At 45.5% G+C, this 16967-nt stretch overlaps 1 protein-coding gene across 4 annotated transcripts in view; it reads right to left on the reverse strand.

Annotated features, from left to right (window-relative positions):
- LOC311224417 (bromodomain adjacent to zinc finger domain protein 2B-like) overlaps positions 1-16967 on the reverse strand; it is a 283540-nt gene that overhangs the window by 62680 nt on the left and 203893 nt on the right. For all 4 annotated transcript variants that reach the window (XM_084309389.1, XM_084309390.1, XM_084309391.1 and 1 more), the window contains exons 11-18: positions 16733-16793; positions 9586-9694; positions 6091-6192; positions 2948-3158; positions 2322-2414; positions 1732-1793; positions 1347-1412; positions 141-206 (exon numbers count right to left, since the gene is read on the reverse strand). In XM_084309389.1, coding sequence (XP_084165515.1) covers positions 141-206; positions 1347-1412; positions 1732-1793; positions 2322-2414; positions 2948-3158; positions 6091-6192; positions 9586-9694; positions 16733-16793 — 770 coding nt within the window. The remainder of the gene's footprint in view (positions 1-140; positions 207-1346; positions 1413-1731; positions 1794-2321; positions 2415-2947; positions 3159-6090; positions 6193-9585; positions 9695-16732; positions 16794-16967) is intronic.

Consider the following 16967-nt stretch of genomic DNA (forward strand, 5'->3'; position numbering starts at 1 on the left):
GTCTTGAGGGTGTGTAGTTAGAAGATACAGAGTGTACGGGTCTTGAGGGTGTGTAGTTAGACGATACAGAGTGTACGGGTCTTGAGGGTGTGTAGTTAGAAGATACAGAGTGTACGGGTCTTGAGGGTCTTATCACTAACCTTGCATCGTTTCTCAGCTTCCAATATTTTGGCATTGGCTACGTCTTCTTTCTTTTTCCTTTTTACCTGCATGACAAACAGTTCATATTAACAGGTCCTCAGGTCATGTTAACAGGTCCTCAGGTCATGTTAACAGGTCCTCAGGTCATGTTAATAGGTCCTCAGGTCATGTTAATAGGTCCTCAGGTCATGTTAACAGGTCCTCAGGTCAAACACAAGCACTTGACATGTTCACAACACCTTGTTCAGAAACAGCACCGACACCAAACAGGTTTTTAAAAGTATCTATTCAAAGACAGCAGGCAGCAGTATAGTAGCTGCAGCCATTAGCCGCCACAAAGTAACCCTCGCTAATTGCATACGCTTGTAAGTAATGAATAAATTATCAAATTAGGGCAACAATGTTTCATTGTTTGATTAATTGGAATCACTTGAGATAATCTTTTAATTATTAATTCATTAATTCAAGATGAATATCAATTAAAATTCACAAGTGAGGGGAAGAAGAAAAAACATTGATACACCTGCAAATGTGTTTCTCTACCAATTATAAATAATGAATACTAGCTGCTCTTTACTATCTGCCCTGATGGATGGCTGTTGTTGAATCAAGAGTCTGCGCTAGCAGTGAGAAACGTTCCAGTAGACGGGAGCCAGTGGCTTAACTGCTAATGTCAAACATAACATATTGCAATCTTGTGCAATGAGATAATTATTTTCCCCCATTAACGCTAAAAAGACAAAATGGCCATGGTGCTTATGAAATACCAACAGCCAGTCAGAATAAATTAAGGGACATTTCTATCAGTAATTATAAGCCCAGTGAAATCCTGTTAAGAACCGCTTGCCAAGCGTGTCAACTGGAATTTGATTTCTAAAAGCTAAACTACTTCAGAGCTTCTATTAGTGGGCGAATAGAAAGCAGCCATTCCACCTGCTAAACTCTCACCAGTCATTTACTTAATGATAATATTCCGTGTTAAAACTCCACCACGCTTCCAGGAGATTTTCATATTCAAGCCCAGTTTTAAAAAGGAAAACCAATTAAGTATTAAGTCACATGTGGTCACCAGACAAAAAATAAAGTGCAACCACATAATTTAGGAATAGCCTTTGGTTGGTTTCTTAAAAAAAGAAAATAAAAATGCCAGCAACAGCAGAAAGGAAGTGTTTCAGAAGGTTTCTGCAGTAACTTTCAGGACCAACCTCCAGGATCTGCTGTGCACGGAATTCTTTCTCCATACGGATTTGCTGAATGCGCTTGATCTTCTCCTGGTGAAGAGGAGGGAGGAAGATCAAATGAATTAACTTTTAAGTCATGCATGTTATGGAGCAGAGAGAGAGGTGGGGTACTTCTATGCAGATGAGGAAGGTGCAGCATCTTGAAGGTCTCCCTTTTAGAATTTCAAAAGCTATTGAACTGAAGATCCGCTATGCGCTTAAGATCCGCTCAACCTTGGAATGCTCAACCCCCTGAATATCAGTTTGTTGACGCCATCAGATTTAAATAAAAAAAAGAAGAGGTAATATTTGTGAAGGGATGCAGGTAGTGGAAGAGCCTTTGACAGAACATGAAAGTGTGGCTCCTTACCTGCTGCTTCAGGATCTTCATCTGTTCCCTGTGCTTCCGCCTCTCCTCGGCAGCCATGACGGCTGAAAGACAAAAATAAAAGAACAGAGTAACATGTGTCCGCCCTGTGGCGTGTAGGCGAGACGAGCAGGCCGGTCTAGATGCCAACACTGACTGACCAATCTTTCGCCGTCGACTGAAAATCAATCAATCAATATCTGAAATGAAAGTCCTTTTCAAACATGTAAATTGAGTTATGTTCTCTTTATTTATTTTTTTTCATTGCTAGAGATTAATGATTTTTTTTCATTTTGTTTGTATTTACATGTTCGAAATAAAGATTTCAAATAAAATCAAAAGTAGAAAGAAAACTAACCTTCGTTCCCTCTTCTACTATCATCCACTCTTCCACTAATTAATCTTCCTTGTCTATATTACTACCTACTGTACTAATATGTCTCTACTACTATGCACTCAACACTGCAGCACTGTTTGATGAACATCGTTACTCAGCTGAAAGAGTTGTACCCTTCCTGCTGACTTGTCGTACATGAACTTGTAAGTCTCTTTGGATAAAAGGGTTCAGCTAGACTAAATGTAAACACGCTCACCTTGCTGCCTCCTCGCCTCCTTTGTTGCTCGCGCCATGGCCTGCTTCTCCAGTTTCCTCATCATTTTCATCTGTGCCGCCTGGCGGGCGATTTCTGCAACGAGACGACAATGTGTTTTTTTACAATGATAAATAATAATAAAAGTAAAAGGTAAAAAGTTAAATTAAATTAAAAATCAATAAATAAAATAAAATATCTATGGTCACATTACGACAACTTTCATTTGGGAGAAATAAATAATAATAATGACAACATCCACAAAGGATAAGTTTAACAAATTCCATATAAATCGATAGTTTATTAAAAGCTATAGATCTCCTCTTTTCGATGCCGGTTTAAAATCTGGATTTAGTACCACCAGGTGCCCGGTAGAGGGCAGCAAAATCGTGAATGAAATCTACTGTAAATACAGTTACTTCCGGATACCGGAACCGGGCCGATCGGGCTTAAGGGGTTAATTAAAGAGGTCAAGTGTTGGAGGTCTTTGTTTTTTCCAGGTGAGCAGGATAAATTGTTTAGCTATATTATATGATGACGATATGTTTATATATAAAAAAATAAAATACATTTTTCTTTTAAAAACGCCGTCCTAACAAACCGGAGGAGCATCGTTGACGTGAACTGACCTTGAGCTTCCAGTTTGCGCAGGAGCTTGGCGTCGCTGGCTTCCTGGACGTTGCCATCGCTGGCGGGGTGTCCCTTCCTGTGTCTGGCCCCGGAGACGCAGGGGGCACCGGTCTGCTGGCGCTCCGGCTTGGCATGACGACTGCGCCTGCCGTCCATGGCGATGATGCTGGGGACGATCTCCTCCTCCGTCAGCGGGCACCACTGCAGACCCTGCAGGAGCAGAGAGTTTCAGTGTCAGTTTCAGTTGATTTAAAAAGGACAGTACACATTAATCAACAGGGAACTCTCTAACCCCCCCCCCTCTCTCTGAGTGGTTGTCTCGTAGTGCTGACCGAGGTGGTGGATGTCTCGGGGTCTTGGCCAAGATTGCAGTGACTGTTCTACGTGCACCACCGAGGCCATGGATCAGCTTCTTACCGTCATCTGTCCGTGGTCTGTCAACGTGGTTCAGACGTATAGTTCATTGCTGGGTTAAGTACTTCTATTCTATTCACATAATATGCTTACTACATATATCTATTATATTCACATATATGCTTACCACTTGTATCTATTGCTATGTCCGCCCATCACAATCACGCAAACTGTCTAACGCCTGTCCCGTCTCCCTGTGAGTGGCTGCCTCGGAGTGATGACCGGAGTTGGACGTCCCGTGAGCGTGTTGCTTTTTAACAGCGGAGCAGTGCAAGAATGTGACAATTTGACCATGTGACCGCGGCAACGCGGGAGAGCGGCAGTGCGGAAATAGGCTGTCTATTGCCATTCTCTAAGACAAACTCTAACCTTAACCAGCTCCTTAACAGCGCCTAAACTTAACCGTTCTAACCTTAACCAACTCCGAAACAATGCCTAACCTTAACCTTAACCTTAACCATGCCTAACCTTAACCTTAACCATAGAAAGAATATTGCCATTCTCTAAGACAAACTCTAACCTTAACCAGCTCCTTAACAGCGCCTAAACTTAACCGTTCTAACCTTAACCAACTCCGAAACAATGCCTAACCTTAACCTTAACCTTAACCATGCCTAACCTTAACCGGCGAAAGAATACACGTTAAAAAAAAAAAAATCACGTTAAAAAAAAAAAATGTGATGGGATTCGCACTTGTCAACAACGGACCGCAGGACCGCTGCGCTGCCAGGTGAGCTGAGCGCCGAATGAAAATCATGGCGGATTAGGGCGGTTACATAATGCCGCAAGCTCTGCCGCTCCGCTCTGCGGTTGCCGCGCCTGCCGCGGGGCGTGTCGCCAGGGAAAACGCGGAAGCAACGGCAGCACTGCTCCGCTGTTATTAAGCAATAGGCGTCCCGTGATGAAGACCGGGAGGATGCGACCCTAACTGCGGACCCTAACGCCCCTTTGCCTCAAATAGATCCGCTATCAGCTCTATCTTTAATCCTTCAAAATGTTCAGTTGCTATCGCATGCACTTATCTGTGTTTCACTACATATATGAGTGCATGCCTACCAACTGTTCTCCTGTTTTATTGCAACACTACTATCACCGACATCTAAGAAGGGAGATCCCCCCTTGAATGGCCCTTCTAAGGTTTCTCTCCTCCACATTGCCTGTGGTGCATTTTTTCCTATTGCTAGGTTTTAGTGAGTTTTTCCTTACCTTCGAGTGGGGTATGTCTGGGAGTGTTGCATTTATTTAAAAAAAAATTGGACTTTATAGTGTTCTTGTTTTGTTCTTGACTTATTGTGATGTTTCTTCTTGACTTGTTTAAAGAAGACGTGTCCGGCCCATGGGGACATTAACACATTGCCCGCCGGGAAGTTTGCCCGTCTCATGCCCTTCTCTGCCACCACTCTAAGCCTATGGAGATGTTCACCTTCTTTGCAGGGCTATAACTTTTTAAATTGTATTGCTAAATTGACATTACTATGGCCCATTCAACATCGATTATCTATCGTTCAGGATGTAGGAACATTGAACTGATGGTCACATGTTTGTTTTGTTAATAGCCAGATCTTCCTAAACTGAGTGGCTCTGACTGCAAAACAGGATTTACTGAAGGAGCTGGACCTAAACGGCACAGTACAGTCCCCTCTCTGGGTAGATTGCATTGTCTTTTAGCGGAGCAAGGAAGGAATCCCTGTGAAGATCCAGGTCCATACAAAACACTCCCCCAAACACAGGATCACCTCTGCATTGATTTGTCTACATCTTGGTCACACAAGACATGGAAATGTGTGTGTTGAGGGGAATTTACTTCTTTTTTTGGACTTGGAATATGACAAATAAAACGCCCTGTTCAGAAAATAGGAAATAAACACTCAGTAATAGAGGCTATGGATGTCTCTACTCATCAGGAGATAGACACTCAGTAATATAGGCTATGGATGACCCTACTCATCAGGAGATAGACACTCAGTAATAGAGGCTATGGATGACCCTACTCATCAGGAGATAAACACTCAGTAATAGAGGCTATGGATGACCCTACTCATCAGGAGATAGACACTCAGTAATAGAGGCTATGGATGACCCTACTCATCAGGAGATAAACACTCAGTAATAGAGGCTATGGATGTCCCTACTCATCAGGAGATAGACACTCAGTAATAGAGGCTATGGATGACCCTACTCATCAGGAGATAGACACTCAGTAATAGAGGCTATGGATGACCCTACTCATCAGGAGATAAACACTCAGTAATAGAGGCTATGGATGACCCTACTCATCAGGAGATAAACACTCAGTAATAGAGGCTATGGATGACCCTACTCATCAGGAGATAGACACTCAGTAATAGAGGCTATGGATGACCCTACTCATCAGGAGATAGACACTCAGTAATAGAGGCTATGGATGACCCTACTCATCAGGAGATAAACACTCAGTAATAGAGGCTATGGATGACCCTACTCATCAGGAGATAAACACTCAGTAATAGAGGCTATGGATGACCCTACTCATCAGGAGATAGACACTCAGTAATAGAGGCTATGGATGTCCCTACTCATCAGGAGATATACACTCAGTAATAGAGGCTATGGATGTCCCTACTCATCAGGAGATATACACTCAGTAATAGAGGCTATGGATGTCCCTACTCATCAGGAGATATACACTCAGTAATAGAGGCTATGGATGTCCCTACTCATCAGGAAACAAGATGAAAGAAGCGCTCACCTGGGGTCCCTCTCTGGCTTCATAGAAGTAACCAACTTTAATCTTCGTACTGAAGCTGAAGTTGTCCCGTGAGATATCCGTTATTCCATTCCTGGATAAATACTGCAGAGGAAACAATGGGCATATACATGATATATACCCACAATATACAATACAATATACAATATATTATATTATTATTAAGACAAAACAGATGCTGTATTTTCACACAATATTTACAGCAAACCGGTTAATTCTGGTGTCAAATACCTGTTGCAGTTATGCGATATATTACGATCATTAATATCAACTTTAAGGGGACATTGTGTTTGTATTGGCAGTCTGAAATGTTAATTAGGCACTGGTGAGAAATGACAGATACTCCTTGTCGTTTTTTCCATGGTTTAAAGTCTTCAGATTAACAAGCTGTTCGGAAATGATTGCAGTCTGATGTCACAGGGGGACACAAGCAATGAATTAGCTTTGATTAATCAATTAATCAATTAGCTGTTTTTTGGAGCCAGGAACACTGCCTACTTAATGTAGTGCCTAGTTTGAAAAAGCGTTTCTTTAATTCATTCTCTTGCTGTTGGTTGTGGGGCAGCCAGGCAGGGGAGGAAATAATTAATCTTAAAGCGGGGCGTTCGATACAAGAGAAGAAGGGGGTTCTGGGAAATTAAACAATTAAAATTACATTTAGACCAATTCTTTATGGCACAGAGTACCTATGTAATTTCCCCCCAGTGCCTAATTAACATTTCAGACTGCCAAACTTAACAAACATCTTCCACACATTCAAGGAAGTCGTAATATGTCGTAACATAATATGTTCCCTTTAAAGGTTTAGTAAGTAAGTACGTTTTTGTTAACACTTTGAGTGCCACTCACGAGATTTCTCTGGTTTTTAATAGTGACGTAGAATGCCACTCACGAGATTTCTCGGATTTTTTTTTTTTGCGATCTGAAAAATTATTGCATCACCCGAGCCTACCCGAGTATAGCCGAGGGGCGCCGGCGATCACTGTGGAAAAAAGCGCCCCCTGTCGTCTCCCAGATGACATAAGTGATTTTGGAATGGACTCAATGAAAATGAATGGTGATCAGGAATTGGAATATACCAGTTGGATACCATCTGATGTCAGGTAAGGACTCTATGTTATCAGTGGTAGGATAATCAGAGTAAGTTTGATGAAGTTATAAGCTGTTTTGTGAAATGTCTTCTTTCGGTTTCAAGTCAGTGAGGAAATCAACGGAGCGATTATCAGTGCGCGGCCGTAATGTGCTTGCGTGCACGTATAATATTGATCATCTAGCGTTTATTTGAAAACGATTCATAAAAAGGCCGACGAATATCAACGTTGTGGAATATTCCATTAAAAGACGATTTTCATAGAATGCTCCAGAATGAGCTGTTTTTTTATATCAAAACGGGGGCTTTTCTAACTGCTCTGAAACGGAAACGACGTGATAAAAAAACAATCTGCCTTCACAGCACTGACTGGAAAATAGTCTTTGATAATGCGATGGGCAGATTAGACACATAGCCATAATTTAAAACATAGATTAGGCGATATTAACGTTAACATTGGCGCCGATGGTGGCATTCAAGCGGTAAAACGGAAAACCAGGCGTGGCGCTCAAAGTGTTAAGATAAGTGTTAAATATCTCTACATTCCGACAGCCATCACTGGTCAGTAACATGGGTCTCCCAGTCCCTCCGCTCTGCAGTAAACAGTCATCATTGATATAGAGTGTCTGGTCAGTAACATGGGTCTCCCAGTCCCTCCGCTCTGCAGTAAACATCCATCACTGATATAGTCTGGTGGTCAGTAACATGGGTCTCCCAGTCCCTCCGCTCTGCAGTAAACAGCCATCACTGATATAGAGTGTCTGGTCAGTAACATGGGTCTCCCAGTCCCTCCACTCTGCAGTAAACAGCCATCACTGATATAGAGTGTCTGGTCAGTAACATGGGTCTCCCAGTCCCTCTCCGCTCTGCAGTAAACATCCATCACTGATATAGAGTGTCTGGTCAGTAACATGGGTCTCCCAGTCCCTCCACTCTGCAGTAAACATCCATCACTGATACAGAGTGTCTGGTCAGTAACATGAGTCTCCCAGTCCCTCCGCTCTGCAGTAAACACAACACATTTCCTGGTATCCCGTCCAACTTTATCCAATCAGGAGAGAGAACCCTAGATATTTTGACTTATTTCATGGATTCTTACCAAGCCAGATTTTCTTACTGCACTGGCAGATACTTTTACTTATTTCAAGCACATAATGCTAAAACAAGTTTTTATTTCTTATTTTTGTCAGACACATTTTACAGTGCAAGTTCTCTCTCCTGATTGGATAAAGTGGGAACGGGGTAGCAGAAAATGGATATCCATGTTACTGACCAGACAATATAACAGTGATGGCTGTTGGAATGTATAGTGCAATGTATAGTTATTATTTTAACGTGTAGACCACTTATTTTAACAAAAGAAAATACCACTTTCTGTCTGTTTTGGATTATGGAGACATAGTTTATAGACATGCTGCAAATTCTTCCACTCAAAAAAACTAAAACAAATAAAAAGATACTACCCTTTGTACTGTCTTTTACTAGTATGCACTTTGCTACTAAGGAATCTATTATGCCTAAATTACTACCTACTATGCGAATATGTCTATACTACTATGCACTCAAGACTGTAGCACTTAAAGTTCAACACCGTTTGACAAGCAATCTTACTGACCCTTAACTGCCAGAGTTGTACCCTTCCTGCTGACTTGTATATGATTGTGTTCTTAGATTTATCACTGGTGACAGTTATGGTTCCATCATTGTATCCTATAAGGTTGGGTGGTCCTCTCTGGCAGAGAGACGTGACTTAAATTGGCATTGGTTTCTGTATAAGGCCATTATTGGTGATCTCCTTCACCTTATTGCTGCATTGGAGTTCTGGACCTTATCACACTCTGCTCTGGTGATTGTCTTACACTTAAGGTTCCTAGAGTTTGCACTGAATTAGGAAAATCTGCTTTCAGCTTCTGTGCCCCAGAAACATGGACTGTTTTGCAATGCACTTTAAAACTCAATTCATTGTTATCTATTGGTCAGTTTAAATAAGCAAACCACTTCACCACAGTCTGCAGTTGTTTTTAACTATTGAAAATGTTTAATTGATTGACTTTCTATATTGTTTTCTTTCTTTGTATGCATTTTGTTTTGTATTTCTCAACGTCATTGTCAATGATCCTTCATTCAAACAGCCATCAGACTATATAATGCCTCACTGAGCTCAGAGTAACAGTACAAACTATTGTACTGTACATGTTACTGTATATTACTGTATATTTTAGAATGTATAACCTTGACTATTTCTTATTTAAAATGTTTGACATTATTGTGGGCGATCTGTAGTGCTGAATTTCCCTCGGGATCAATAAAGTACTTCTATTCTATTCTATTCTATTCTATTGAATGAACTTAAATAATGTAAATAAGCCCAAACGCTACACGCCTACCTTCATGACGTCAGGATACTGGCGCAGCTTCTTCCCACAGGGGGCGTAGTAGGCCACCTCTCCCTGCAGACGCCCCGTCACGGTCCTGATGCGAGTCTCTCGCTGCCACCTGGGGGGCGGGGAGGTCAAAGTTCATACTGCGTACACAATACATGTACAACCGACACACTGCAGCCTTCTTCAACGACGTCTGACGTAGTGTTTCACGTCTTTGTGCGAATGCATTCTTTCAATTGGTGACTTTGTGAGGTATTAGATTAGATTAAAATGTACAGGTACAGTACAACAAAAAGAAGTTTGGCATCCAACCAGAGTGCAAATGTAGCAGTAAAGTGCAATAGTAATATACAATGTACAGGTGATTAAACTGAGTATAAAATATATAAATTAGTACTACTGAGTAATAGTGATAATCAGAGTTGTAGTACAAATATGTACAGTGATACAGGTATAAAGAGTAATGTAACTAGTAAGAGTAAGTAAGGGATATGTACAGATATAGATATAGTATCTACAGATATGTAAAAAGGATTATATGCAGGTATGTACATACAGATGTGGATGATATATATATATATATATATATATATATATAGTAAGAATAAATATATATATATATATATATATATATATATATATATATATATATATATATATATATATATATATATATATACACAGTATATGGAGCATTATTGTACATGCTATCATACAGAGTTAAATGGGTAGGTATAGTAGGTATATAGAAGGATTGTATCCAGGTATATTCAGACAGATATGGATACTACTACTTCCACTGGGCAAACAGAATTTTAGTTTATAGTCTATAGCTATTTATACAGTTAGCATAGCATAGTTCTGTATCAATAGAATATATGTTGTGCATTGTTTATTTTTATAGTTTAGTTTATAGTTTAGTTATAGCCTATCTAGTTTATAATTGTAGTTTAAATGTATATTTATAGCTTATAGTTATAGTTTGTATAGATAGAATATACGTTGTGTACCATGTTTACAAATCTACTACGGTTGAGGAGCCGGGAAAAACAAGCATCTCACGTTTTTCTGAATGTATGTACATTTAAGAAAGCTGTGACAATAAAATAATCTGAATCTGAAATATAAATATAGGATTCTTAATAGGACTAGTTGTTAAAGATCCCTAAATATTCAGCACAACAATTGAATGAGGTTGGAGTGGGGTGGAATTTGGCAATGATCACGTGATGATCACCAGTACGACACATCTTCAGTTGTGTTCCCCGACCTCATTGGGTGTTTCGGCCATTTATCACAATACACCCTCTGCCGAGGTTGGCCCACCACAGGCTGATCAGGCCTGGGTGTGTGTCGCACAGTGGCACCACGTGTTCATTTAGCAGCCCATGATGCGTCTCTACGTTTCAGCCACAACCAGTGACTGCTCCGTTCTGCTGCAGTGGCAAGTTCTTTGATTGCCTTTCGTTGGGCCTGTCCTCTGATCCCTACTTCCTTCAGGAGCCTTGTGGTGGAACTGGCTACAAAGCCTCTGCAGCCCACCTCCACTGGCCACACCTTCACGTTCCAGCCCCGCCCCTCTGCTTCAGCTGCTAAGTTGGCATATCGCAGCCTCTTCCGTTCAAATGCCTCATCGATGGCTTCCTCCCATGGGACCGTCAGCTCAACGATGAAGACACGCCGGCAAGATTTGGACCAGAGGACCAGGTCTGGGCGCAGGTTGGTCGCTGCAATTTCAGATGGGAAGGTAAGCCTCTGGCTGAGGTCTACCCGCATTTCCCAATCCCGGGCTGCGTTCAGTGGGCCTGAGTTCAGAGGTGACGGCTTGGTCCGCCGTTTCTCCCCTTCCCGGATGAAGGTTGTTTTCCGTGGGAAGGTAGTTTGGGCATTTAGAGGCATGGCGTTGGTGGTTACTCTCTTGTTCTCAAGTTCGGCAGCCAAGCACTTCAGTACCTGGTTATGGCGCCAGGTGTATCTTCCTTGAGTTAGACTGGTCTTGCAACCCACTAAGATGTGTTTGAGGGTTGCTGGGGCTGCACACTGGAGACAGGCTGGGTCCTCTCCATACCAGAGATGTAGGTTGGTTGGTGAGGGCAGGACATCATATGTGGCTCTGATGATGAAGCTTAGCCTATTAGACTCCATGCTCCACAGTTCGTTCCACGTGATTTTCCTCTTCTCCACGCCCTCCCACTTCATCCACCGGCCTTGCTGGGCTTGAGAGACTGCCTTGGCACACCTGGCTGCTTCCTCCTGGTGGCGCACTTCCTCCACCACCATGTGCCGCCGTTCGGTTGGAGTAGCCTTTTGCCATGTGGGTGTAGTTGCTTCCAATCCAAGGCCCCCTCTGCCATGTTGGACATGCCCCACTATATCCCGGTGTCTGAGGGCGGTCTTTGCCACTGCAACTGCTGCAGATGGCTTCCATTTCCTCCCCGTTGCTAGGGTTGGAGCAGCACCTCTGACGAATGGATCCCGGGATTCTGTGAGAGTCATTTCCAGCCTTGATTTGGCACATTTGTACTCCTCCACCAGGCTTGAGATTGGTAGGGAGAGGGCTCCGTTGCCATACAGGCCTATGCTGCTAAGGCCTCTCGGCAGTCCAAGCCACTTCCTCACATGTGCATTCACCAGTCTCTCCAGCCGATTGGCATGGGATAGAGTGACCTCATAGATGGCAATTGGCCACATGAGACGGGGCAGCAGTCCAAACTGAAAGCACCACAGCTTCAGCTTCCCAGGGAGAGCAGTGTTGTTGATCTGCTTGAGGCCAATGATTGTATCCTGCCTGAGTTGTTCCACCTGCTTCGAGTCTTTGAGTTCTGCGCTATACCAGCGGCCAAGGCTTTTGATAGGCTTTTCCAGAACAGTTGGTATTGGCTCGTTGTTAACGTGGAACCTCTCATTGGCGAGCTTGCCTTTGACAATGGAGATACTGCGGGATTTGCTTGGTTTAATCTCCATTCGTGCCCATTTGATGTTTTCCTGGAGTTTATCCAGCAGGCGTTTGGTGCATGCCTTTGTTGTTGTTATTGTCGTCATGTCATCCATGTACGCCCTGATTGGAGGAAGACGCAGCCCGCTCTTCAACCGTTCCCCTCCAACCACCCATCGGGATGCTCGAATAATGAGCTCCATTGCCATGGTAAACGCCAGTGGAGAGATGGTGCAGCCCGCCATTATGCCTATCTCGAGGTGCTGCCAGGCAGTTGTACTGGCCTGTGCTGTAACACAAAACTGGAGGTCTTGGAAGTAGGCTTTGACCAGCCTTGTGATGCCCTCTGGGACTTGGAAGAAGTTGAACGCTGTCCACAAAATCTCATGAGGCACTGATCCGAAGGCATTGGCAAGATCTAAGAAAACCACATGCAGGTCTTTCTTCTCCTTCTTGGCCGTCTGCAGCTGGTGCCAGATGACACTTGTGTGTTCCAGGCATCCTGAGAAACCACTTATCCCTGCCTTCTGCACTGAGGTGTCGACAAAGTTGTTCTTCTGCAAGAATACTGAGAGCCTCTGGGCCACAACACTGAAGAATATCTTTCCTTCCACATTCAGAAGACTGATCTGGCGGAACTGGTCGATGGTTGAGGAGTTCTTCTCTTTGGGAATCAGGATCCCTCCTGCCCTTCGCCATGCCTTTGGTATAATTCCTTTTTCCCATGCCACTTTCATTAGCTTCCAGAGGTACTTCAAGACACCCGGAGTGTTCTTATAGAGCCTATATGGAACGCCGTTGGGCCCAGGGGCTGAGGCTGTTCTTGCCCGCTTTACTGTGCTCTCAACTTCGCTCCATTTGGGGGGCCTTGTTTCCAGCTGGTGCTCAGGTGGTTGTATTGGTGGCATGTCATCCGGAATGCTGGCTGGCACATGCCTCTGATTGTCAGAGTAGGTCTTCCTCAGGTGATCCTCTAGTTCCCTTATGGGTACTTTGAGGGTCCCAGTTTTCTCCTTGACAAAGAGATCTTTGACAAACTTGTAGGGATCTCTGTAGAAGGTGGTCCTCATTCGCTCTTTCTTCTTGTGTTGCTTTCTCAAGCATTCTGCTCGACGCAGTGTTGCAAGACGCTGCTTGATGTCCCCCTGTAGAGCCTCAAGTCCTTTCCTTTCCACTTCTGTGGCCTTCTTCCACTGCTTTCTCAGGCACCTTCTTTCTTTCACAAGTCTTTCAATCTCTTGTTGTCTCCTGGACTTGAGATGAGCTGATGGTTCCTTCTGTGTCCTAAGGTTCTGACTTTTCACCCCAAATCTCTCTGCTCCATAGCTGTAAATGATTTCTCCAATCTTGTCTAGCTTTCTTTCCACGCACCCTTTCAGACCTTCTAGAATATGGATAAGGTCTGTGTCGGTGGTTTCCCACTCCTTTTTCTGGCAGGATTTAGGCCACAAGATTTGAGGCTTTCGTCCGTTCATCTTCCTCTCTACTGCTGTCTGTGGCTGGATGGGCTCTGGACTCATGTCCGTTGGTGGATCTGTGCCTGATTGAGCTTCGTCTGGGGTTCTGATACCCTGTGGACTGTGGTGAATATCCTGCCGCTGGGCTTCACTCGACTGATTTGGCCTACCTCTGAGGAAGTAGTGGTCAATGCGAGGCCCCTCGCTAAGCTCTCTCAGGCACTTTTTCCTGCCCTGGTGGATCTTGAGACCCCTCTCTGATGTTATCTTTTTCCAGCCACAGATGCAGCTTTGTAGCTTGTGTCCTGCCAGTGCGGTTACTCCGTCAACTACTGTGCTGATCATTTGATTCGTTGTCGTTTCCGTTCCAGGGTCTGTTACCGTGTGGTCCGCCGGTGAGTCATCTTCCGCCCCCGCTCTCGCAGACTCAAGGGGTGTTTTTCGTTTAAAACTTTTCGTAGCAATAGTTGGGTGGATCCAAATCACTGTGTAGTGAATGGCTCCTGCCAACACGGGGAGCTAACCCGTGCCAGCCCCGTTGGGGTCTGTTCCCTCCTGTCAGCTGTCTCTTCAGGCCGTCACCAGGTCTTTCCCAGGTTGTCAGCTGCCCTTTCGCAGCGGTCACTGGTTTTGACACCAGACATCAGGATTCTTAATAGGACTAGTTGTTAAAGATCCCTAAATATTCAGCACAACAATTGAATGAGGTTGGAGTGGGGTGGAATTTGGCAATGATCACGTGATGATCACCAGTACGACACATCTTCAGTTGTGTTCCCCGACCTCATTGGGTGTTTCGGCCATTTATCACAATACACCCTCTGCCGAGGTTGCCCACCACAGGCTGATCAGGCCTGGGTGTGTGTCGCACAGTGGCACCACGTGTTCATTTAGCAGCCCATGATGCGTCTCTACGTTTCAGCCACAACCAGTGACTGCTCCGTTCTGCTGCAGTGGCAAGTTCTTTGATTGCCTTTCGTTGGCCTGTCCTCTGATCCTACTTCCTTCCAGGAGCCTTGTGGTGGAACTGGCTACAAAGCCTCTGCAGCCCACCTCCACTGGCCACACCTTCACGTAAATATATATAGATGTCAGATGTTACAAAATGTGTGACAAAAGCACATCGCCCGTCTTTTATCTCAATAAAACAATGCAAGATTGAATCCTTAGAGACCGAGTTGACCAAGGTTAACCGTGGAAGATGTTTTTGTTTTGTTGCGTTGGGAGGGTGCAGGTCACTGTTAGCTCCACGCTGTGTTCCAGGGATCCAGTTCTCCTCCTGGACCCTTTATTTATTCAGCACTAAAAGACAGTGTATCACACACTATTTACACCTTTCAGGGCTTCACGTTTCCATCCCGAGACGACGGTGGAGCCGGCAGGCGGGAGGAGAGTGAGCCAAATTAGCCGTTTACAGCTGTGCAGCGTGCGCCCTGTGGAACCTGCTGCCCTCTCCACTCCCGTCGGTAACCAGACTCTGTCCTGGATGGCAACGGTCCCAGAGGAGGATCATCAGACTCTCCTGGATGGCCACGGGCCAGGAGGAGGATCATCAGACTCTCCTGGATGGCCACGGGCCAGGAGGAGGATCATCAGACTCTCCTGGATGGCCACGGGCCAGGAGGAGGATCATCAGACTCTCCTGGATGGCCACGGGCCAGAGGAGGATCATCAGACTCTCCTGGATGGCCACGGGCCAGGAGGAGGAACATCAGACTCTCCTGGATGGCCACGGGCCCAGAGGAGGAACACCGTCGGGGCTCCGCTGGAGGGCGGCCACGGCTCTCTGACAGGAGGGGCTCCACTGGAGGGCGGCCACGGCTCTCTGACAGGAGGGGCTCCGCTGGAGGGCGGCCACGGCTCTCTGACAGGAGGGGCTCCACTGGAGGGCGGCCACGGCTCTCTGACAGGAGGGGCTCCGCTGGAGGGCGGCCACGGCTCTCTGACAGGAGGGGCTCCACTGGAGGGCGGCCACAGCTCTTTGACAGGAGGGGCCGGCTGGCTCTCGCCCGGGCCGAGCGCAGGGGCCGATATAGGGACTTGTCGCCTCCTCTTCCCCGGCGAGCCTGCTGATGAGAAGCATCCCCGGCAGATGAAAGACCCCTCCGATCCAGGGCCGGGCAGGGCCTGTGTAGAGGGAGCTGCTAATGGCGCGTGTCTGTGTTGAGGCTGGATGTGATTAACCCCTCCTCCTATCCCAGACGCCGCGCCTCATTTCCTGCCTGCCTGCCGGTCAGCCCCCGAGTCGGGGCCCCCCAGAGAGAGAGGAAGGCGGGCTTATCGCAGTCTACATCATGGCGCTGGGGATGGGGAACCCACAGGGCCCGGTGTGGGGGGACCCCTGTGTCGCTTGGATCCTCGGGGGACGCTCACTCAATCAACCGGTGGCCATTCGTCCGGCCCGGGACAAGTGGGACAGCTTAATAACAACTGCCGCGGGTCATTATCGTGTTCTTGTTCGTCAGCGGGGGGAGAAGTTGGCTGCGGCTGAAGCTCAGAGCGAGGTTTCCTGTCAGCAGTCAATCCTGTGGAAACGCTAGTATTATGTTCTGCCTATTGCTCTAACAGCTACAGCCAGCCATCAGTTAACTCGGCCTGGCCTCCAGCCAGCAGCACAGGTACAGCATGCCCGCTGCAGAGTATGCAGACAGACATAACCAGATCTCTGGTGTGTGTGTGTGTGTGTGTGTGTGTGGTGTGTGTGTGTGTGTGTGTGTGTGCATATGCGTGCGCGTGTGTGTGTGTGTGCGTGTCTCACCCAAACTGGAGAGGTAATCGCAGCTCTCTCTCATCTGTTACCCTCCTCCGTCTGCCTGATCCTAGGAGGAAACGGCAGAAATTATTCATTGCTCCGCTGTGACCTGAGCAAAATGCACACAAACCTGCCATGTGTGCAGGAGGCGCGCCTATCTGTCAACCCCTATCTGTCAACCCTATCTGGGGGGACGTTATTCGATTTGACAAGAAGGCCTCTCAATCTCTCAGCCTGCTCT

This window comes from Notolepis coatsorum, assembly GCF_963971535.1.
Source record: "Notolepis coatsorum genome assembly, chromosome: 3".
In the NCBI taxonomy this organism is placed as follows: domain Eukaryota; kingdom Metazoa; phylum Chordata; class Actinopteri; order Aulopiformes; family Paralepididae; genus Notolepis; species Notolepis coatsorum.